This window comes from Pygocentrus nattereri, chromosome 15 (genome assembly GCF_015220715.1).
Source record: "Pygocentrus nattereri isolate fPygNat1 chromosome 15, fPygNat1.pri, whole genome shotgun sequence".
Lineage (NCBI taxonomy): Eukaryota > Metazoa > Chordata > Actinopteri > Characiformes > Serrasalmidae > Pygocentrus > Pygocentrus nattereri.
This window is the reverse complement of record NC_051225.1, coordinates 29,317,069-29,342,264: the sequence shown is the minus strand read 5'-3', so window position 1 is coordinate 29,342,264 and position 25,196 is coordinate 29,317,069. Positions and strand designations below refer to the sequence as shown.

Sequence of the window (25,196 nt, the reverse complement as noted above, 5' to 3'; positions counted from 1 at the left end):
CATGATTTGTGTACCTCATCCACCACTGGTTAAAGCAGGGAGAACACTGAACACTGCATTGCTGTGGCCCTTAAGAATGCTGCTGGACACATGCACTTCAGTAACTTGGAGTAGCTCATGCAAAACTGCTTTGCATGCACACCGTCATAATGTGAAATACTAGACATACTGAAGATGTTTTCACTCCACAAGATACTTTATTATGACATTATGATGTTTTTGTAAGAACTTCAAAATGATCTGACTTATTTCTAGCCATTTTTTACTTGTTTATCCAGAGAATTATTGAGAGAATGTGAGAATGTCATTTTTTTGGTTAAATAATTTTGCAAGCATCATGAAATACTGCAGATTGATGGTAGTTTAAAGAAATAATGCTACAAGCAAGCAAAAAGCAAAATAGACAAACAAAAAAATACACTAGTCAGTTAAGTAAAATGCATCTAAAATAAGTTAAACTAAACTAACCTAACAATATACTTATGACAATGTCAGTAAAGTATAAAAGACATTCATGTTGTAAGCAGTGTATTTTGACAAAGGTTGTACTTCCTCTTTTCAGTGGTTATATACTTGCTTTGAAGTCTAATATGTTAAGTTTTGTAAACATTATCCTTTTTGCTTTCTTGCTTCCATTTTTGCCTTTCATAACACCTTAATTTAAGGACCACATATCGGGTGTTATTCTTTACTCAATAAAACCCAAATTCAACATGTCTCAATGGTTTATTCAGTATGCAATGAGCATTATGGCATCTAATACCATGTAGCTGAAAGGTCTGCTTATAAAAAATTGGCAAAAACATACAATAAAAACTTACTAGTATCAACATTTTATTCCTATAGGCTTTACGTAGTGTCAGGTGACTCATTAGCCCTAGTTAATTTAATTAGTTAATAACTAATTATTCAAGATGTATTGTATATTTTAGAGTTTTAGTCATCACTAATAAGAGGCGGAAAGTTTGATTCAATCTGTATTGTAAATTCCATACCCATCATATTGTTATTATAGAAAACATGCCAGAAAATAATCTTTACTGTAGAATCTGTGATGCAAAGTCACTTTGATTGAAAACTACTGATGACTAAAACTACACTTTAGAACAAACATTTTGAAGTGTTATTGACTCTTATTTGCTCTATTGCAGTAAACTGCAGATGTCACCTGACACTACAGAGAACAAGCAGGAGCCAAATGCCATAATGAATAAGGCCGAATGCAAAGTGAATTAACCAGCATGTGTTCCTTATATTGGTTCCTTAAAAGACAGTATTACCAAAAATGCAAAAACAGAAGCAAAAAAAAAAAACAGGACCCATTTTATGAAACTTTTTACGTTTAATTTTAAAGTTCCATATGAGACATACAACCACTAAACAGAGGAAGCAAAACTTTAACCAAAGCACACTGTCTAAATTTAGAGTAAGTCTGAGCCATTTTCCAAACCACAGCAATTCATGTGATCTGTGAAACTGGCATAAAGCTGTCAAGTCTATTTAAAGGGCTTATCAGAAAGCTTTGAGTGCAGATAAACTTGACTCAGAACAACACTTCAACCATGGACCTTTATTTCTACTAATATCACCAACTGCTAAAACGGCTGTAGCAGCGTTATGGACTGCAGCCAAACAGAAAGCACAATAAAAATGCACATATCATAAGATTTACTGGACAGAGGCTTCCAGCAATGCTGTGATGTACTGATGTTGAGTTACTGTCATGTTTTGTCACACTGTAACAGTCTGGGAATACAAATTTTAGCACTTCACCTTTTTCTTGTTGTTGCTGCTACAACATGTCAAAACTGTTACACGTTGTAAGAAATACCCATATCCAGGAATTTGGGGTGGTGAGGCTGCTGTGTCGCTAAACACAAGCAGGTTGAGGTGCAAAGAAAGTGTATGCAGAGTTAGAGGGCAGGTCTGAGGCCCAAAGCATCCTAATCATAATAATGAACAGCAAGAATGTAATAATAAAGGTTTTATCAACAATTATATTTTCAAGTGAGTTCTGGTATTAAACCTTGCTGTGTGACTGTGGCTTTGAAATGATCAGTTACTGAGACACAATCTAATTGGTCAGCACTCAGAACATTTGCATAAAGTTCATCCAGAACGAGAGAGCAGAGTGATGTTGAGTCAGTGCTTTGATGCATCAGTTATATGTATATATTGCCCCCATCCCCCCAAAAATAAATAAATAAAAAGACATTAGTTTACATGATGTCATCAAGTCACATCACGTACATGCTACTTAAAATATCTGGATATAACATTGCTGACATCAATCAGACCCAGTTAAAAGATGTCAGGACAGAAGCTTTAACTTCCACCCATCCTTTTACAGTGTTATGCACAGAAGAAGCCAATGTTATGTCTAAGTTACTTTGTATATCCTCATGACCTCAGAGATAATGAGGAGCGCATGCTCTGCAGCGCAATAAAAACCATGTGCCACTGAGCTTCTGCCAACCAGCCACACGCACGCACACAGAGCGCTCAGCAAGCTAAATTTTCAGCCAATTTTCAGCTGTGAGGGAGAGCAGACGCAGTAGGCTGCATTTAAAATAATGCAGATGTGCAAAGAAAGTGTAGATTCACCGCCAGAGGGGTGGCTATGCTGCTACTGCGGCCACAAACCGCCACACCGCTGGCCTGAGAGTGGAACAGATAATGAAGGAGCTTGAGTTTGAGGTTCTTTCCACTTACACAGTGATATATGTCTTCATTTCCTCAGGGAAAAGAGGAGCAGCGTGGTGGAGCAATAAATCTGATCCGTAACGGCAAGCCTACTGCCAACAGTTATTATCAGATGCAAAAGTTTGGTCACCCCTGGTGAAATTACATTTTGTTGATTTGGAGTGAAAATAAGGTAACACGTTCTCTACAGAGGACAAAATCTCCAAAATGACTTTTTATGAAAAAATTTTAGTTCACAGTTTCTATTTATTGGAGTTTAACATACTGGAAAATAAGATATAAAATGTCTCATAAAATGTTGCCTCTGCCAATGTTACAGTCTATGCTTTGATCAATATGTTAGTGAATAAACAGTAAATGCCAATGTAATTTGACTAGGGGCCAAACTTATACGACTGTGCACCTGACTTGGGGCAGCTGCATCTGGGATAACATGTAACATGCATGTGGGGGGGCGGGCTATCAAACTTCCCCAAACCGTCCCCTTCCCCAAAATGTAGTTTGAGATATCTGAAGTTTGCTTCTTTCATTTACTACTCGAGATCTGAGGCAATGTTGCTAAGTAATGGTGAACAGCTAGCACTGCATACGTAACCCATCACAATTAGTTTCGACCAGTGTTGAGTCAATAACAGTCTCATATCAGCGTGTGATTATTTATGCATGCAGGTTGTGCAGTGCCATTGGTGGGAACAGACCTATGTTTCCACTATTCGCAGCTACAGCACAAAACATGCCTTGGCCAGTCAATATTTGGCACTGAACATCTGAACATTTCCGTTGATTTTATTTTTTGTTGAACAGTTTGTTTAATAATCAAAAATTACAGTAATGTGTATAATTGTGAGGATACAGCAGGGCTGCATGAGTCTTAAACAGCAACCGCAATTTTTTGATCATTCAATTTTGTATATATTTCAACTTCATGTATATTTAAAATGCATTTAATAAATTCTTTAAAAAAAAAACAAAAAAAAACAATGTGCAGTGGTATGCAAAAGTCAGGCTACCCATGGTTAAATGACATGCTTTGTTGATTTAGTGATGTCACATTTTATATATCACATTTAGATTTTTTTTTTTTTTTTTTTTTTTAAATACAGACCTTTTACAAGTGATTTTGCCCTTGAAATTAATGCAACAATTAAGTTTGTTCTCTATAGAGGATAAGTTAACTTACTTTCACTTAGAAAATCAACATGTAATTTGACCAGGGGTGTTTAAACGTTTGCATATGACTGTATAATAGCAGCTCAGAGTTAAATACAAACCATTACAACAAACATATCGCTGTTGTTGGAACAAAACCTCATAATAGTATCCAAAATAGTAACTTTACACGAGAAGGAAAAAACTTACTTTTAAATTTACTTTTAATGCAAGTCAACAGAACCAGAGTTTTTTCCAAATCATTTTGGGTTGTTTCTTTTGGTCCACTCATCATAAAATCTACACACAATGTAAAGAACAGGCATTTTCAGATTATGTCAAAAACTGAAACAACAAAAATGGAGATGGTTTTCTTCCGACAGCAGCGATATGTAAATGCATAAAGGCGTACAATGATCTCGGAATCATATTGGTATCGACAGCTGATATACACCATATAATATACATAAAATCAAAAGCACAACTGGTCTAGAGCAAGTTTGCTTTATATACAAAGACAATGCAGCAGAGCAATAAAGTGGAACATGAGCGACTTGAATAAAACGATGCTCGAAATTATGAACACGAAGACCACTCGTCCCTTCCATCACTCGGTTGTGACAGTGACGTGAACACCTCAGTTGGCATTCTACCACAGTGCTGTGGTGATCATTGAAGGGCCATCAAAATCTTGAAATTTTTGTTTATGACTGTCGCATAAACAACTGCGATCAACAATTCGACTGTCTTTTTGTTCATTTTATGCAGGTGTTAAAATCACGGCTAAAGTCAAAGCTATGTTTTGACTTTACTGCAAGCATACAAGCTAAAAATGTTAGAATTAGCTAGACAGCTAGCAAATAAACAAATATTACTCATGCTGCTCTCTAAACATGCTACAGCATAAAGATTAGAACTTTTTTTTTGCTTTCATGAGTCCCATAGTGCATCTTAATGCAAGCATTTGCTGATTTTAATTCACATTTATTTGTCTCAATCCAACACCCCAAAATCACATTTCGCTTGTTGTGGCATTAAATCACTGCAAAGTCTAACGACTGTAGAAAACAAATGAAGTATGCTTAAACACCATCTCAAATAACTGTGATTAGGTGATTAAGTAATAATTATGAAAGGCCTACTACTAAAAGTCTTGACTCAAACTGCACTGACTACTAACACAGACATCCCTATTTTCCATTCAAATATTTGTGCAACCCTAGGATACAGCTTACTGAACTGAGCACCTCAATTTCTGACCAGCGCACTTACTTTCTTGCTCTTGAAGGTTGTGGGCCAGGCAGTGGTCTTCTAGCACAGCAAAGTCTCGACACACTGTGGAAAGAAACAGAACACACACACCTTATTAGTCACCTTATTAGTGTCATTCCCCAGGTCTAGGAATTTAAACCACCTTAAGAAATGAGTATACTGTTATCTATGGTCTTAGGAGAACGTTCTGGACTAATTAACTACAGAATAAAACAACAGCATTTCACTCTCCACCCTAGCTTTAAAACGTCAGTGGTGCAATAGTCACACATTTATTTGGAGAAAATGACTGTTTACAGTTCAACAACACAACGCTGCCACCCACAACAAAGCCCTTTCTAAGAAAGAGTCAGGAAGGCAGAGTCCAGCTGTGTAAAATTATGTCACTGGAGGCTAAAGCCGTCCGCCTCCTGCCAATACTGCTATAAGCAGGAAGAAAAAAAAAGAACACACTACACATTTGACATGCTTTCTCTTCCAGGTTTTACTTGTGCAGAGAAATTCAGCAGTAGGAGCTCCACATTTTAACCAAGCAAACAAATTTGAATATATTCTGCAGGGCACAGCTTTTGTGCCTGAATTTAAACCCACTTTTCGATGCAAAAGTGAGAAGTGGAGCGCAGAAGTGGAAATCTGGGAAAAGACTCCAAGCGTGAGGTGGATGGCATTTCCTAAGACAGTCTGAGATGCAGGACACGGTCATAAACAGCATTGTAACACATTTGTGTAGCAGACTTTTCTTATTTCCTCAGAGGGTGAGCTTGTTCACTTTCAGTTCACTTAGATCAAAGCCCTGATGCATCGAAAAAGGAAAGGGGAAAAAAGAACAGATGCACTGGAGGGTAACAATGCTGACAGTGGTTAAACACAAGCTATAAATACAACGTAGGCTAGCTCTACGTTTATAATTCAGACAGATTAGCACACCATATGCACGCATATCCCACATGGCAGCAGAATGTACAGTAGAATGTATAGAGTACTGTGAAAAATATTGAATCAAAGCTAACAGTATTCTACCACTCACACACATCTTAACTGCCTTATGTGTGTGTAATGTTTACTCTCACATGCAACTATGGCCAAAAGAGATACTCTTCTTCTAATCTCCTCTTCAGAGGAGATTTCTGTCCACTGCGAGAAGACAACTCAGTTCTACAGGTCTGAAAGGATGTGCAACTGTCAAGAAGCCTTACTGAGAAAACATGACTTAAACACGACAACTGGACATTTGAGCTGTCGAGTAAGGTTTTGTGGGTGTTAGGAGTTTAAAGTTTAGAGATTACATGGATTGTAAAATCTAAGACTGAACTTTGGAGGTGCGGAAAAATGTGCAAGCAAATGGACAGCAAGTCTCTTGAGAAGAATGTAAGCTGTAATAAAAGCTAAGGGCGGACACACTAAATACTAAAAAAATATAAAAACTATATTTAGTTGTTGAGGCTTTGGCCTAAATGAATAACATGTATTTAATGGCTGTTTTAATTGGAAATCAAAAAAAAAAAAAAAAAATGAAGAGGTTGTCTCTGTTTGCACAGTACTGCACTTAGACTATAGAATACAGATTCAGATTCTTCAGCTAGACTTGACTGCATCTAAACATGCAAACGATCTGAGCTTAAACAGGAAACAGTATAAAAGGTCCCAAAAAAATCTGACTTCCTAATATAGCCTGTAAAAAGACTTCTGAAACTTACATTAGTGTTTGTTTCAAATGACAAACAAGCATTCGTTGCTGGTTGCAGTGTGACTTTAGGCAACATAGGCAATTATACATTTCCTGATGGTACAGATCTGATCTTGTGGTAAACTGGCTGCATCCTCATGTCGGAGCTCGCTAAGGCACGAGAGGAGGATAACAGTAAGCCACGATTACAGACCAGTGATTAAACATATCCCCATCTGGTGCTGAGCTCTGGGTTAACTAAGCCTTATTTGAACGTAGCAGACAAAAGCACTCAAAAGGAAATTAAACAGGCCTGAAAACAATAACTGGCCTTCCGTTGCCAACATCAAAAGAGCAGCTTAACAAAAGGTGTATATGTGCTGTTACACCAACACAGCTTTTTAACTACACTGACTACCCTGTGAGATCAACCATATCACGAATTTCCCCGTAAAATGCTACATCTACTACTGTTAGTTTGGGCTAAAAAGGAAGTAATCAGAGGACAAATGAAGGGCTTAGGTCTAATACAAGAAGTGCAAATCATTCACAGCATCATCTGGTTTAAAAAAAAAGCCTAGATTATATTTCAGGATAACCAAAACAACCTGTGGGCCAATTCTACAGAAATCTATAGGAGAAATGCAAGCCAAACTACAGCAGACTATAGCCAAACTACAGCAGACGTGCAAGATAATGTCAGAATTATTTCAGTATTGGCTTAAAATTGCTTTAAAAAAAAATAACAGCACAAGTGATATCTATTACTCTATTACTATGCTTGTAACTCTCCACAATGGTGATACACCAATATAGGAAACATGGGTCGATATCGATACTGGATATTTTTCATGTCCATATGTGCCGACACCAATGCTGATACATAAATGTTTATAAAAACGCAGAAATTGGGATTGATCCACCTTAATTACCATTACGAAGAAACATAGCATTCATTTCTGTAGGAATACAAATACAGTTAAGTATAAAATGTAAACAATGAAATAAAATCACAATTCTAGTAAATATCTGCTGATACTGATACGACTCTGACATCATTGTGCATCACTGCTTGGCAAATAAAAGTTATATTTATCTGTAATGCTAATCCAGGTAGAGTAAAAGAGTTCAGGTTTCTGCACTGGCAGATATCTACATAAAATATCAGACGCCAGCACAATTCCCACACTGTGCATCCTTAATCTATAGCATATAACCACACAGAATTGCAACACAAACACTAAGTGAGTCTGGAGGAAAGTGCTAGACGATTAAGTGGCCTGAAGCCTGCTGAAATATTAATGCGATATGCCATAAAGACTGCTTTTTAAGGTCGGTAACTAAATCAGTTTCCAACACAGAATGACAATGTTTCACGCTTGTAGAAGGCGGCTTTGGATATAAAGCACAGAAAATAGTTTAGCGGATAATACCCAACATGTCCATCTTACATTTCACACACATCAAGCAGGTACAATTAATACTTGAAAGCCTTTACACACAGACAAGTTCTTACACTGAATATTGTCTTTTCTAAACCGTACACAGATTGTCTTGGTCATCTTAACTAAATGTGAAACATGTTACAAGAATTGAATACGTCAGATCTGAGAGGAGATTCTTCGAAATGTGGAAATGGAACTTAAATGTGGCCTCACATTGCACACATTTAGAAGATCTTAAGGTTATCGCAGGTGAATAATATGAAATCTGTACTCATAAGGAAAACAAAGCAAACTAAAAACAAAGAGAAATGAAAGCTTAGCTTACACCTTTTACATCTCTGTGACAAAATAAAGTTTTTTTTATAAATCTTTTAATAAAATCAACCCATCCCCAAAAAATTCCAGCAATATAATTCCAGTGCTTACATCTGTGTAAGAGACTATTCAATTTTGCTCATGTCAACAAAAACACTTTTTAAAAATAAGAGTTTGATGAAACACAAACAGTCTATTTATGGAAAGCAAGCTCCAATAAGTGTTTTGCATTAACTGGCCTTGTGATCACGAAAGCCAATGCATTTATATACAAATGCCCCATTTAACCCACAGTTTACCACACAAATAGTGTGAGATCCTCAGGGGCAAAAATAAAACACTAAAATGTAGGATATGGCTCCTTTAAAGGTTTCACTAAGATGGCATGACATGGACAAAATACTAATATGTGACTATACATGCTACATGCTGTGTCTGTGATGTGAAAAAGCACAATAGTGAATTCAGTCTAATGTAGTTGAACATTATTCTGCAATATTTGCACAAAGTATTTACATTTACAGAAGGAAAAACCCAAAGCATATTAATGCTCAATTTTCTGCATTGTGTGGATGCATTAAAAGATTTGCTGACCAACCAAAGGTTCTCGGTCATGGTTGTAGTCCAAGCAAACTTGCATCACGAAGGTAGCAGAACAGCTCATCTTGACTGTGGCAGAGCATGAAAGATTCTACCACAAATAACACACTGACATGTAAACACTCAGAAAACATCTGTGGTCAGCCAGGATTCTCAAAGCACACAATAAAGCATTAAATTACTGGTCAGAGGTTCATTTGCATTGGGCCTCAGTGATGAAATCAGACATCATTGATGACTGACATGTAACCTGATGACGATTTGCAAAATGTTCCAGAAAGCATCCAGATGGTTTAGAGGAGTTACATGATAAACATTATGAAACTGTAATGCTACAGATTTTTCTAAATTTATCTATAGCTGAATTCCAGAGTAATAATTGATAATTGTGATTTTAAACAAGAAAATAATGTGCTGATCGTCTTTAAACTTCGCCTAGGCCTAATTAAATTACTGCAGAATTTCAACGAAACCAGTACTGTTAACGATGATGCTGCAAGAACAATTAACAAACAACTAGTAAACAACTAAGTGATTCACTGATAGGCAGCTGGTGTTTTCAAATAATTAAAAAAAAAAGACAAAAAACATAGATAACAGGTTCTCACAATGACAATATATAAGTCTGACTTGTTAGGCGCTTGTTCATGGCTACTCTTTAGATGTTCGATGCAGTGACCTGAAGGGGAAGGAAATAAAGTCGTCTGAATAAAGACGACAAAACCTTCAGCATAGCAAACGTGTGATATGTGGGTTGATGTCTGGGGAGGAGTTCGAACAGATGCAAGGCAACCTGGGTTCCGTGTCAGCCAGGGTACACCAGTAAGACCCATATGCTTAAGCTCCTTAACAGCAGAACACCACAGGTCTGTGAAGGACTACGGCCAGGTGAAACTGAACACGTATGCATGGCAAGTGTAATCTGGCAAAAGCAGGCCTGTACACATTGGAGGTTAAGATATTCAACAAGCAACCCGCTATCTTGGATTTCAGCAGGTACACTAAGAGGACTTTGGACTGTGTCCTACATTTTGAAAAAGATCCACAACTTCCGTTTTAAAAACAACCACCACAAACAAATACAGGTTTATAGCCACTTATCAGGCTGCATCAGTAACATGTCACACGAATCAACAGAAACACTTCAGGAACCTAAGCAGGACAAAGAAAACACTTAAACCATGCACACAAACATGAAAAACTAACCCACACTGAACGCATCCCTGAAGGCCTGAGCTACGCTAAGTCAACATTCTCACAGCCTTCTGCTTTTTATACTAGCATCAACAACATTCCAAGGACTGAGGCCAGCTGTTTCCTTCCTACACGGAGTCAAAACCTTAAACAGTTTTGGCTCAATACACAATTTCAAACAGAGGAGTGAGCAGCACTAACAAATTCATATCTATTAGGGATGTACCGATTGAGCAACATCAGGTCGATATCCGATTTTTTCATGTTAACATCTGCTGGAGCCAACGATGATGCTGATACATAAACATTTATACAATTAAGAAGCTGGGACTGCATCTACTTAGACTATCACTGCAGAAATAAATGTTACATTTCTCTGTGTAGTCACAAACAGGGATGTGCATTTTGATATTTGAACATCTGGTCACAAATGGATATCTTATTGACTAGGGTAGGAAGGTTGGAGGGAAAGATCTTGGTTAAAATGAACGTAGCGCTTAGCAGTTCAGCCTCACGCAGAGGAATAACTTTCAAAAAATGTTTCATTACTCAAATATAATAGAGAAATTGGTAGGTTTTGTGTTGGATGAGTAACATGGAGATGTCTAAGAGTCTAAGATGATCTTATGAGCTAAAACTACAGCTATACTGATGGAGACTTGCCTTCTACAGGGTTTTTTCATTTTCAGGGGACAATGTGCCAACATGGTTTGCCAAAGAAACCTATTTTAACTGTCTCTCAGCCCATCTATCTATCTAGTCTGACAGTTCAGCTGTGTCCTGGCAACTAGAACTTTTTTTTAACAAATATCAGAAGGATTTGTTTGCCCCCTGCTTCCCCACAGATGCGGTTAGCATCTCCAAAAGCAGCTCAAACTGAATTACAGAGATCCGAGCTGTATGCGAAAGCTCTCCTAACGTTCTAGCGGCTAAATGAGGTGGCCCTCCTTTTGGTTTTCCTAAGTAGATATCAGCCTACACAATGTCATCATTCACCAGCCAGAAGAAATGTCTTCTTAAAACCGACTTAAGCTCATGTCATGAAAATGTTGACATTCCCGTGTTTTTGTGGGATTTGCTCTTAGGTGAGAACAGAATCTACACACACTCCAGAGCACAAAGGTGTGAACAGTTCTGCAGTTTAAGAACACATCGTTAATCTGACGTAGAGCTTTTCTTAGGACCTTTCTCAAGGAGATATGGATGAATGAGGCCCAATGCCACTGTTTGCCTGTTCTGTGAGAAGCAAGGGATCTCTCTGTCACTTGGAGACACTCTGACTGCCTCATTTTGAACATGGTGAAACTAAAAATACATAAATAAATAAATGAATAAATAAAAATACAAAACCTGCATCACGTCTGGTGTGTATAGTTTTGATGTGAAAATATTGTGTCTGAATATTTCATATGTTTGCGTCATTTATTTGGTGAGCCATAAAAACTCTATAGCATTTCTTAGTAACATCATCACCATCACAACAAAACATTGTGCCCGCAAACAGGTAACTTTACAGGTAAATGCAAGTTCTTATATCTTAGTGCAAGTTAATATAACAAGATTTTATACCATGTCAATTTTGACTATTTCTACAGTTATTCTGTTAGTCAGGAAAATGGAGCACAGTCTAAGAGGCAGATGATATTTTCTTATTTTTTCCAAATAAATAAATAAATAGATAGGAAGGAAGATACAAGGTTTTGTTCTCATAGCAACAATACTTACTTCCTCTTAAATGTTCACTTTACAGTCTTGGTAAAACTTTTCACACTATTTTGCCCAGCATATTTTCTCAGTGACCTTCCATGATGCAGAATAACAAGTCTCAAAACAGTGATTTCAGTATTCAAATACTGCCACCTGGAACCATTGACCTTAATTATCTCCCTAACACACGTTAAAATGACTCTTACAAATTCACAGATCTACAAATCATCAAAACAGTTCTGACACTTATGTCACACTCACTGATTCAGGAACATGTCAGGCAGCTGAAAGTCTCCAGTCTCCAATCTATAAGTAAACACAGTGGCAGTTTTGTCGTTTTGGCTCAGTGTTCCAGCGCACTGGATCCTTAATGGACTGCCCGTTCTCTTATATGTTTAGGGGTTCTCCTGTGGTTTAGTGAATACAGTGCACATCAGCTGCAAGGCTATTTATTGTCTGGACATCATATTCACTCATGGCACACAGTCATTAAAAAAAAAAAAAAAAACAGCAGAATACTGGACCTGTTGGTCAAGATGTTAACTGGCACACAATCTTGGGTACAATAACGACAAGTGGGAAAAGCACTGATTAAACAAGTGAAGTGTTTTGGCTTTTGTCAAACTGTTAATATTAACTGAGCAGGAAAAAGGGAACATTACAAAAATCCTGGACCTGACAGCCTAAATGCAAGAATGTTATAGGTTTTAGACTAAATTGTTCAGGGTAAGCAATAATGCTAAAATCATACTCTCTTATCCATAAAAGTATCATGTTGGTGTTCTAACTGAACTTTCTGAATCCAGCACCAACCACAAATGATAAGAGTCAGTGATAAGAGTGAAATGTTGTTCCACTGACAGGCTCTACCGTCATCAAACAACAATTTGTCCTTCATTCTATTCAAAACACTGAGACTCAATATCTGTGTTCTTAACAAAGACACAGTACAGCATATAAGTGACCCTCAAATGTGAACAAAGCTTACAGCATACAAAAAGGGCTCTTCAGTGGTTAGTTACAAAGTTTTAGCCCTTGATTCCTTAAAGGAACATGTATTCACTCCGATGAAGCTCGTGAAAAGGAAAGAGGGGGATAAAGTCAAGGTATTTTTTCGCTTTGCCAAAGTTTGGTGAAAAATAACTTTTTAAAAAAAGAAATTAAGGAGTTAGAAGAAGCTTCTTGTGAACATTTCCACTGCCCACAAGTTTCCTTTTTAAACCCAAAATTTAACTTCATGAGATTTTCTCTTTGCATGCCTACTACATCAAGCATCCTTACCGTTTCTTTATGCAGTAACTTACTGGACGGGAATCAGTATGGAAGTCAGCTTTAATACTGGTGCTGAAAGGTACTAACAAACTTTAAAATCACGGTATTTTCCATGTTAATCATGTTATCACGGCATCAGATGATATTCTAGTTAACACTAATAAAGCTGATGCACCAATGCGTCTCGAGTCCTGGTGCTCTACACTAACATAATATCTTCGAAACTTGACATAGACTTCTGCACCAAAGCGCAAATTCAACCATTGTTGCAAATAATATTTAACAGAATATTAGGTGTCATAGACTTAAAGCTCAATATCTAAGTCCTGCTGAAAATCAGTGCTCAATATCATCAATAACGGTATATCGCTGTGATTTATTGCCCAGTACTACTTACTATCACTCAGTCTTTTGCCCTGATTAAACTACCTCTGCTACCTCAGGCTGACATTCATCGCATTTAAGCAGTTGATCAGATTTAAAAGGGAATTCCACCAGATGTAGTTGCTGGGGTGGAGACGAAGTAATTCAGAGCGGTTTGATGCAAAATGTCTCATTGCAGAGGTTTCAGACACAGATTTCTTTACAGTGGTGGTGACTGGAACCAGGGGTCACTATATCCACAACACAAACTGAGTAATTTTGTTTATTATCCAAAACCACCTACCCATCTTCTCATTTTATATGTAATGTTTATGATAAATTAGTGGAAAAAACGGAACAAGTACGTTTTCTGTGAGGACTACTTTGCCTTATAACACCCTACATGTATTCTTCCACCATGAACAGATTAAAATAAACAGATTAACAAGATGTTTGGGTCAAAACCTGAATTCCAAAGCTCTTGTGAAGCAGTGTTTCGGGCGTTGGGTAGGATTCGTAACTTTCTGTGAGGGAGCATTTAGAGGTGAACGTCTGGTTCCTATCACAATCACGGTGAACCATTCTGACTCTGTAGGTTTCTATAGAACAGAGCACTTTACACCAAACCACTCTCGACGACATTGTTAACACCTTAACCGTTTAATTACGCAAACATTTTGAAAGACTGGCGGAATTCCCCATTTAACGTGACACAGCTGTGAGGACAAAGCGCAAATCGCAGATAAGGCAGTGCTGCCTGCATTACAAACATTAGCTAGAGCTGGCGTGAAGCACTACTAACGCTAGGTCAGCTACCTTACGTCCAAGATTTGGGCCAAGACTGTAAGATGATCCTGTACTGAAGATGGACTCCAAATCCAGATACTGTGATATGGAACGGGCAGCTTTGTACTGGAGACAATGCGACACACCTGCCTGACCATATCTACGATGGAGGGCAGTTAACGTTAGCCACCTCTGCTAACCAACAAACCAGTGCAGGGCGAAAAGCAGCGGTACTGCGGAACTTAACAACTAAAGCTTAGACCGACTGACCAACAATTAGCTAAGCCATTCAAACTAAATCACTGCCGTTGCAGACTTGCTCAAAGCCCCCCAAAATGGAGTGACTGCAGCGGTTTGGCTCCTTTCTGGTGCCGCAACGGAGGCAGCTTGTCACTATTCAAACATCAGCCGCAGCGGCAGCAACGCTGCTGAAGCGCTCCGTCTACCCCGTTTAGCCTGCTTCAGACAGCCGACGGTGAGCGCGTCTCGGTCCTGACCGAAGAAATGTGACTGAAAACCTTCACAGACATTTCGGACTGAGCCTTTGCAACACATGTCAGAAATATTGGGAAGGCAAACCCTTCACACACACACACACACGCACGCAGCACCGCCGCACTCCCAAACTCACCCTGTTTGACGCCAGGCAGTTTTTTCTGATCGATACTGAAATCTTCCATGTTGTCAAAACATTTGTTGTCAAATCCAATGATTCTCCGAAGGTCGCCGCTGATAGATTGACTGCTTTTCCTGTCAGGTGTTCAATTGATGTCTCGAGTGTAGTATCCCCTTGATTGGTTTCTGGAGCCCAACGAACGCCGCTGCCAGAAAGCCTTTTCTCTTTTTTTTTGCCTGCCTCCCTCTCACCCCTCCCTCTGTCACAACACGGACGCGTTCAGCGCCATTTTACGTCGCGCTGCGTTGAGCGTGACGCACCCTTCGCTGACGTAACGCGCAAGTCACGCTAATTCGCGGACCTACAAACGAGCGGCAGCCCAAACTCCTGCGTGTAGATGACCTGCAGATCGAATGTTCTGAGAAACGCTTCGCAACGTTAGTAATGCGCTGTATGTGCTCAGACAGAGATGTGTATGATAAATACGGCTCTGTTATGCTTTGCATGAAATCAGATTAGTATTAGTGTTGGTTGGGAAACAGGAAAGCCGCCAGAAGGAACACTATAAATAGTCAGAACGTACCTCTTAGTACACTCACTTTATTATACGTACACCTGTATCGCCCACCTTTTCATACATTGCTGTTATTGCTATTGTTACTGCTGTTCTTTTCCCTTTTTGGACGATTTATCACTAGACACCTTTCGTTTTTCATTTGCCGCTTTATAGACATTGCTGTAGACTCATTCAACACATCGTCTGTGTACCTGTGAATGCTTATTTCTGCATATTTAGTTGTATTCAAGTCCAAGTGTTTCAGACACACATTTCTAACGTATTCAGTTAAGCACATAGCCATGAGATCTCCATAGACAAACACTACAGCGTTCCAAACTGCCACTGCCTAAGATCACTATGTGCAATGCCAAGTGTCGGCTGGAGTGGTGTAAAGCCCCAGAAAGTGGATGCTGTAGGGGTGGGTTATAATTTTGGAATAGGATGTCCAACAAGTTCATATAGGTGTGATGGTCAGGTGTCCTTATGGTCATGAGGTGTACAGTTCTCTGTATGTCCTCTATATGTGTACTGTACAGCTATAGAGAATTACTCGAGTTTCACTGCTAGCAGTTTAATGTATGGGTGTCCTTGGTGTCCTTGACTTTCTACACTCGTCGCCCATTTTATGTAGTCTACATACCATATAGGTGCACTTGGTTCTACAACTACAGGTTACAGTCCATCTGTTTCTCTGCATACCTTGTTATTCTTCATTTTTCCCCCATTTATTTGGGTGGTGGATCATTCTCAGCATTGCGCTGATACTGACACGATATGTTGTATTGGAGAGTGTTGCACTGGTACGAGTGGATCAGACACGGCAGTGACAACAGGATGCTGTAGGCTGGATAATTTTGGTTGGTGGACTTTTCTCAGTCCAGCAGTGATACTGGGCTGTTTCAAGGGTCCATATGTTGTTTTTTTTATTTTTGAGAGTAAAAGAGTCTTAAGTAGGACGTAAACACTTTTAAACTTTCAAAATGTACCATTGTCTAACCAGCATATACAGTCAAAAAAAAATGGAAGCTATGCAGCAAAAACAGCCTGTTTTGAATTCATTGTTTCTCTTAAGTCTTGAGAACTGACTATCCACCTATTCAGCCTACAGCAGTTTAGCTCTGCCCATTCGTGCTGAAGGTCTGAGGCATGTCTCAGTGCTTTTTGAATTAGGGCAGCCAATCAGAACAGAGCAGAGAAACAGACTGACTGACAACTTGCAATAGTAGGACTAACTAGTGCACCTCTATGGTAAGTGCACCGGATAAAGCAGACAATGATTGTGGATACAAGGAAGATGTACCTAATAAAGGTAGAAGAAAATGATGACTGTATAGAACTGAATGTCTTTTACTTTTAGGCCTATGAGTATTTCAAACAACATAATTTGTAAAATGGCATGTCAAAAAGAATCCACTTAATGTTCTTTCTTCAGCCCAGGTAGAAACTGAACCGTAGTCTAAGCATTGTGGCTGAAAGAGAGCTTCTCATTTACATTTGAAATTCAATGACATCCCTAAAATGGCCAGTAAATGAAAGCCCTGGAAAAACTGAAAGAATATGAAAAAACGCACATTATTCCACATAGTCTTTAGGCTCAGAGCTGGACATTCATTATTTCAGCAGTAATAAAGCTTGAATCTGTCTTCTGCACTGCTGAGAAGAGATGGTGCTGCTGATGGTGTGACAAAATATTGAGTCTTATTATTATCATCTCTGTAAGACGTATCATTTTAATGAGAGGCTATGGAAAAGAAGACCTTTTTGAATTTCATTTGCTGGAAGTGCCATCACCATGTCTGGTCAGGAGGGTTGTTGAGGCTGTTCTAATTTGAGAGGCTACTACAAGACATTACACAGTTCTGCAAGCCAACCAATGATAGACCCATTATGTATACAGCTTCATTCCTGTCTAAAGGGTCCAATTTTCATTTATAATTGAGCACCGATCAGGCACAACATTATGTCCACCTCCTTGTTTCTACGCTCATTTTATTAGCTCTGCTTACTATATAGGTGCCCTTTGTAGTTCTACAATTACAGACTGTAGTCCATCTGTTTCTCTGTATACTTTGTTAGCCCCCTTTTACCCTGTTCTTCAGTGGTCAGGCCCCCCCATGGACCCTCACAGATCAGGTACTATTTGGGTGGTGGATCATTCTCAGCACTTCAGTAACACTGGCGTGGTGGTGGTGTGTTGGTGTGTGCTGCGCTGGTCTGAGTGGATCAGATACAGCAGTGTCACTGCTGGACTGAGAATAGTCCACCAACCAAAAATATCCAGCCAACAGCGTCCTGTGGGCAGTGTCCTGTGACAACACAGGTATGTCTGATAGAGTGGACAGTGAGTGGACAGTGTTTAAAAATTCCAGCAGCACCATTGTTTCTGATCCACTTGTACAAGCACAACACAAATATTACTCTGCAATATTCTACATATAATAGTTTCTATATATTTCACAGCACATGTCTACTTGACCTGCACATGCAGACATTTATATCTGCATATATACACATCCTATATGTACATCTGCTGAGCTTCTTTCACATTGACAGTTTTTTATTATTACTCTTTATTCTATTTTGTATTTACTGTGTTTTATTTTACTTTTCCCTTAGTTTAGTACTTGTTATCGGTCTATGTGCTATCTGGTCTGTTTAGTAAGTTACATGTCATACAGCTATGACTCACAAAGACCAATTCCTGGTATGTGTAACATGTTTGGTGAAATAAAACGATTTGATTCTGAAGTTTAGTCACTCTTCTTGTTGTGCCACGGTTAAGCTGTGAAAATACTGAAAGCAGTTTTACACTTTGCTCTAGTTTACTTTTTATTTCACAGGTTGGGAGTACTGGGTGATAAGGAAGTGTAAGCCTGTGGGTGGGAATTGGTGATGACTAAACTGGGGGAAGAAGTGAAGTAAAAAGACACCAAAAAATCTTAAGCAATTTTAGCCTATAAGGATTTTTTTGAGTGAGCTCGGCTTAAAACTGTTTGATTGAGCTAACCTAGATGCAGTACTAAAAATGTTTTAAGGTAGGTGAATGTAGTGTAAGGAGCCTTGCCCAAAGACACTTTTTGGTATTGTACACTGTTAAAAATAAAGGTTCTGTGCAGGCACAGGTTTTCATTCATCAAGGTACAAACAATGTAAATGTTCCCTCAAAGGTAAAACAGTGGTTTTAAGGTCCAATAGTGAACCGTAAATACGTTTTTCCCAGATCAAAAGTACACATTTGTTTCTTTTTTATAACCGAATGTTATAAAACAGGACAATAAAATAAAAAACCTGGAGACGAGTGGAGTGTGGAGTCGATACAACCTAGACAATGTAGTTTCTATGGATTATGATACAATTAATTAATTGACTAAAGGTATTGAGATGTATCCTTGAAGGTACCACCCTGGTGAAAAGAAGGGCACTGCACTACCTTAGAGACAGGTTTGTACCTTTTTTCCTTAGAGTGTATAGAATTCCTGCCTGGGGACCAAACCCCAGGACCATGAGGAACAGTGTGGGCAGCAGAGTTTCTCCCATCTGCCATATCAAGATACATTCTAAATATCTGCTGAATTTATTCTGAATACAGCCTTTTTTATGATTGTACTGGAATTTGTTACTGAATATGTTTAGTACAGCATAGTCAGTATCCAGATATCACTTGCTTTTTCAAGTATTCTGCCCAACTCTATTTAAACTAGCCCTGAGCTATGAAGACTGGAATAAGGCACTGCAGGCAGCCCACAAAGCGCACGCTTCCGGTTCTGGGAGCCAACATAACACATCTTGCTTGGACATCATAAAGTTAGAAGCAGCATGAATAAAATCACAGTCAAAAGTTTAGTTACACCCAATTACACATATGTTTTCACAAGCTCTATAGGCTCAAACTTAAATTCTTGAAAAGATGTTATGTAAACAAAATCTAAAGTGCAGGTCACGTCTATTTATGAATTTCTTTCCAGAATTAAAAATATAAAGTATTTTTTATAGTATTTATTTTTTTAAATGTCTCTGTGGATCAGTTCATTAACATCAGTTAATTAATTCAAATTACCTGGCCGTTTTCCAACCTCTCTTTGGCCCTTCGAATTAAACAGGCTGTTTTTGTTAGTGTGCCTTTAAGACTGATATATGTAAAACGGGAAGGTTTAATGACATCACAAAACCAGGGAATTCAACACAGACTGTTATAGCAGTTTCTGTTCCATATATAGACTGTATGGACTGTAGAGCGAACAGTAGATTTTGAAACTTTAACAATGTTCACATACAACATCCAACTTTTTTTTATTGAAATAAAACAAAGGAACATTATTTTTCCATCACATGGGCCCTTTAAATACACTGCTCAAAAAAATAAAGGGAACACTTAAACAACACAATATAACTCCAAGTAAATCAAACTTCTGTGAAATCAAACTGTCCACTTAGGAAGCAACAATGATTGACAATCAATTTCACAGCTGTTGTGCAAATGGGATAGAAAACAGGTGGAAATTATTGGAAATTAACAAGACACACTCAGTAAAGGAGTGGTTCTGCAGGTGGGGACCACAGACCACTTCTCAGTACCTTTCTGCTTTCTGGCTGATGTTTTGGTCACTTTTGAATGTTGGTGGTGCTTTCACACTCGTGGTAGCATGAGACGGACTCTACAACCCACACAAGTGGCTCAAGTAGTGCAGCTCATCCAGGATGGCACATCAATGCGAGCTGTGGCAAGAAGGTTTGCTGTGTCTGTCAGCATAGTGTCCAGAGGCTGGAGGCGCTACCAGGAGACAGGCCAGTACACCAGGAGACGTGGAGGAGGCCGTAGGAGGGAAACAACCCAGCAGCAGGACCGCTACCTCGGCCTTTGTGCAAGGAGGAACAGGAGGAGCACTATCAGAGCCCTGCAAAATGACCTCCAGCAGGCCACAAATGTGCATGTGTCTGTACAAACGGTTAGAAACCGACTCCATGAGGATGGTATGAGGGCCCGATGTCCACAGATGGGGGTTGTGCTCACAGCCCAACACCGTGCAGGACGCTTGGCATTTGCCAGAGAACACCAGGATTGGCAAATTCGCCACTGGTGCCCTGTGCTCTTCACAGATGATCTGCTGCCTGCAACATCCTTCAGCATGACCGGTTTGGCAGTGGGTCAGTAATGGTGTGGGGTAGCATTTCTTTGGAGGGCCGCACAGCCCTCCATGTGCTCGCCAGAGGTAGCCTGACTGCCATTAGGTACCGAAATGAGATCCTCAGACCCCTTGTCAGACCATATGCTGGTGCGGTTGGCCCTGGGTTCCTCCTAATGCAGGACAATGCTAGACCTCATGTGGCTGGAGTGTGTCAGCAGTTCCTGCAAGATGAAGGCATTGAAGCTATGGACTGGCCCGCCCGTTCCCCAGACCTGAATCCAATTGAGCACATCTGGGACATCATGTCTCGCTCCATCCACCAATGCCACGTTGCACCACAGACTGTCCAGGAGTTGGCGGATGCTTTAGTCTGGGAGGAGATCCCTCAGGAGACCATCCGCTACCTCATCAGGACCATGCCCAGGCATTGTAGGGGGGTCATACAGGCATGTGGAGGCCACACACAATACTGAGCCTCATTTTGACTTGTTTTAAGGACATCACATCAAAGTTGGATCAGCCTGTAGTGTGTTTTTCCACTTTAATTTTGTGTGTAACTCCAAATCCAGGCCTCCATTGGTTAATAAATTTGATTTCCATTGATGATTTTTGTGTGATTTTGTTGTCAGCACATTCAACTTTGTACAGAACAAAGTATTCAATGAGAATATTTCATTCATTCAGATCTACAATGTGTTATTTGAGTGTTCCCTTTATTTTTTTGAGCAGTGTATATTGTTTCCAAACCTTCTATCACCAGAATGGTAACTTTAAGGAGAAGGATAAAGTCCCTTTATCATGAAGAAATGATTATAATAACAATAAATTGATTAAATAAAAGAAAATACAAGGTTTTCATGTGCTAGCAATGACATACAAAGTATAAAATCCCAGGAATATTGACGATTTTAGTATGAATTATGCTTTGTAAAACTATGAGCTATCAAGCCCTGAGATGAACAACAGAAGCAACTTACTGCCTCAAACAGTAAATCTAATTCTCTCCTTCTTCTCCATCATGACTTATGTTCTTACCTCGCGCTGAAGCCTTTTAGGCAAATGAAAAGAACAGTGCCAGGTACACTTGCATATCCTCACTGATAAACTGCATCCACAGAAATAAGGCCTCAGTGATTTATGTGCGTGTTGTTTTTAGGTGGTGTTGTTTCTATTAATCTGATTGATAAGGGACATTGGCCCTGAGGCTGACGTCAGGTCATCACTCTCATCTGTCACCGTCCTGCTCTTGAAGACAGAGTCCCTTGGCGAAAAAGTACCACATCGTCAACCTATTGATTTGCGGCAATGACATATTACTTCGGAGCGCCTGATTAAAAGTATCCCTCTTGAAAGGACCACGAGCAGAAGAGCCTTTGGTCACAGAGAGGTAACCATCACTGAGAGCATCGCTTCAGGACCATGGACAGAATTCCCTCAGCGAACCTTCTCACCACGCTCCTCACGTTTTTACTTCTGCAGGGCGTTCTCAACGTACAGACGAGGAGCCTCGTGGGCTCTGGTGAGTAAAACTTTCATGCAAAACAATATCAGTGCAGCGTGTCAACAAGATTCATTTTAAAGGAAAGCTCCAGTGTTTTTCCTCCTGATCTCTATTGGTTATATCTGTTATATCTGTAACATACAGTTAGTCATGGACAATTATTTCAAAGCATTTCCCCACACGTAGTTAAAGGGCAGAAAACTTAATATGCTTACAATAGAAGTCAATGGGCAGATGCTGAAACACTTTGCCCTTGGCTCCTATTATAAGTATGATTTTAGTTAACGTTTTTTTTTTCTTTTCTGCAGGACACAGGAAAATTTCCATTGATCATAGAGAGCATATTACATAATAGTTGTTTTGATCTAAAGTAAAATACACTTAATTTACTTGTGTCTCTTTTATGGCTCACGTTTTGCAGGCAACCAGGTTTTCCAGTCAAAGGACGATGCTAATATTCCGAACAGAATTATTGCTTTGTTGCTGCATAACAACATTATTCCAGACCAAGAAGATGTGATTGGTATGGCAAGGCATAAGTACAGTTCTGTATTATATTCACATAATGTATTGTTCATATTTATCATAAACAGTAGGCATACACAATGACACAGTTCATCAAACTGTGTATGTATTGTAAACACTTACAGCATGTTATGTTCTGTTTCAGGGCTTGAGTTGGGCAGTAGGCTTGCAGAGCTACAAGAGGTAAAGTATATTCACTTCTTTTAGATTTGATTGCAGTAAAAGTGAATGAAATTCATAGAAAAGAATTTACTTTTGCACTGTGAGTATCTGAGTAACTGAGTAAGCATCTCAGCATCATAGGGTTGCAGCATCTACAGGCGGAGGTGTTTGTTCCAAACGCACTGCAATGCCTTATTAGGTTCTCTTCTTTGTTATGGACTACAGCTCATTAGCAGAGGTGGTTCTAAATAGCACCAAAAAGTTTTCTGTCTTTTTACTGTTACAAGCTTGACATCATAACAATAACAACCAGTCCCAGAACACCTGCTAAACAATCTGAATATTCTATACTATCAACTCATCAGGAAAGCAGAAAGCAACATTAATGACTTTTGGACAACAAGAGGAATCTTTGAATTGTTTTTATGATTTTGTTCATCAGGGTGAATCTTTCACTGGGCTGTAAACTGAATCTGGGACCAACTACAAGTAGCTGACACATTTTAGATAAGACACATTCTGTACTTTAAGGCTAATCGTATGAATCTTGTTTCAGGTGGAAGCCCTCAGAGAAGAACTGAACCTCAAGAGGCAGCTGGCCTCCAGAGCAAAGGGTAGAACAAATTCTCAGCCTAGTAAAAGGGGGGATGGTGAGTTCTGTTTTTCTCAACGTCATATACACACACACACACACACACACACACACACACACACACACACACACACACACACACACACTCCCCTGCTGTTGGATCACACTTCATCTGCCATTGTTTGAAAATGCCTGTTGTCCTTACATTGTGTATATGAATGGACCCAATTTGCATTTTTTGCTCCAACAGCAGTGATACATATACATTTATACATATATGTACCTGCACTGTAGAAATGGACATAACTGAATGTGAAGCACCTCCTGGAACCGGTTGGTAACTTGCTCGCTCGCTCACTCACTCACTCACTCACTCACTCACTCACTCACTCACTCACTCACTCACTCACTCACTCACTCATTCACTCACTCACTCACACATGCCCAATCTAATTCTCCAGGCTTCTCCAGACTTTCAGACTTGCAAACTTATCATGCTTGTCCTATTCAGGGGACCTATAGAGAATTTTTGCCAACTTGGTTTGAATGCACGCTGTAGCAGACTTTGCTTGTGGAGTTATTCAAAGTGGAATGCACCTATTGAATTAAGACTTAATGAGGAGTTCCAATACACAAAGAAATCAGCAAAGCACATCTTCCAATGTAAGCAACACACAATTAGTCTGCAAATGTGCAGATTTTTATATTAGTATCAACCATGGATCCAGCTTAAGTGCCCTCTAAGTAGCATTTTCATAAGCGTGCAGCTCTGTGGCTTCTCAGCACTTCAGTGTGTTATAGAAGTTAGCAGTCAAACAGCTTTTGATGCTTCATAAGAGTGGTGCATTGTATCAGTGAAACTGTGTTATTATTTTACTAACCGGTTTAGGCATCTGTCTATGTGCTGTCTGCTTTTAAAATCCTTTGTTTTTGTCTTTGCAGCTTGTTTTTGGAAGTACTGTGTGTGATGCTCACTTCTGGACGAAGAACATTATCTACTGCCTTAAGATCTCTACAATAACAACAGGGAAATCCTTTAGAAGATAGAAAAATAAGATGTTTCTTAAAAAGTAGCAAACCATTATGATGCTTTTTTCTTTGATAGTTGAGCTTCCTGTATCTTGTATATCACTGACTGATGTAATAAATGGATTAACTAAACATGTGACCAATCCCTGTTCACAGACAGTAACTCTCTTGCACCAGCTATGTCAACACCTGAACATGCATAATGTACCACGTTTCTGCTTGTCCTGTAAAACCGCTCACTCTTTATAAACTGACTCTTTCATAAGGTTTTGTCTCCCTCTATTGGCGAAGAATAAATTCTCTCATTGATTCTAAACCTATTATGTCTCAGCTCTTGAACCTGAAACTTCTGTATGTGTTCTGAAAATCATCTTTCAAGAGTAGCAGTCATTACATGGTGTGTTCTTCTGTGAACCAGACGTCTCCAAAAACTCCCTAAAGGTTATAACACAAATATGCTGCCGGATGTGTTTTTGACATGGTTTTGTGTTGTGTTGACGTTTTTGCTGTAATGTTTTGGTCTAAGCATATTTTTTAGTCCATTCATGGCAGAGAGATCCAAACAGGGCAGTGTAATGGAAAATAGGACCTAAAAAGGCTTAAAGACCAGCACA

The 25,196-nt window shown here is 39.1% G+C and overlaps 2 protein-coding genes across 3 annotated transcripts in view; one reads left to right on the top strand and one right to left on the bottom strand.

Moving 5' to 3' along the window:
- The window catches only part of ccdc50 (coiled-coil domain containing 50), a 31,383-nt gene extending 16,020 nt beyond the window's left edge, over nucleotides 1-15,363 (bottom strand). Inside the window, exons 1-2 of one of the 2 annotated variants that reach the window (XM_017716791.2) lie at nucleotides 15,104-15,363; nucleotides 5,125-5,187 (exon numbers count right to left, since the gene is read on the bottom strand). In XM_017716791.2, coding sequence (XP_017572280.1) covers nucleotides 5,125-5,187; nucleotides 15,104-15,152 — 112 coding nt within the window. In that variant the 5' untranslated portion in view covers nucleotides 15,153-15,363. The remainder of the gene's footprint in view (nucleotides 1-5,124; nucleotides 5,188-15,103) is intronic. The other variant, XM_037545349.1, reaches the window with a different exon arrangement.
- A 6,793-nt stretch (nucleotides 15,364-22,156) lies between these two features.
- On the top strand, nucleotides 22,157-24,867 carry uts2d (urotensin 2 domain containing). Its single transcript, XM_037545086.1, has 5 exons — nucleotides 22,157-22,292; nucleotides 22,696-22,797; nucleotides 22,945-22,982; nucleotides 23,518-23,611; nucleotides 24,496-24,867. The coding sequence occupies exons 1-5, from the start codon at nucleotides 22,193-22,195 to the stop codon at nucleotides 24,519-24,521; spliced, it is 360 nt and encodes a 119-aa protein (XP_037400983.1). The 5' UTR covers nucleotides 22,157-22,192; the 3' UTR covers nucleotides 24,522-24,867.
- The last annotated feature ends 329 nt before the right edge of the window (nucleotides 24,868-25,196 follow it).

Coding starts and splice junctions, on each gene's coding strand:
- uts2d (XM_037545086.1), top strand. CDS start 22,193: ATGGACAGAATTCCCTCAGCGAACCTTCTCACCACGCTCCTCACGTTT. Junction 22,293..22,695: donor GAGGAGCCTCGTGGGCTCTG/GTGAGTAAAACT, acceptor CACGTTTTGCAG/GCAACCAGGTTTTCCAGTCA. Junction 22,798..22,944: donor AGACCAAGAAGATGTGATTG/GTATGGCAAGGC, acceptor GTTCTGTTTCAG/GGCTTGAGTTGGGCAGTAGG.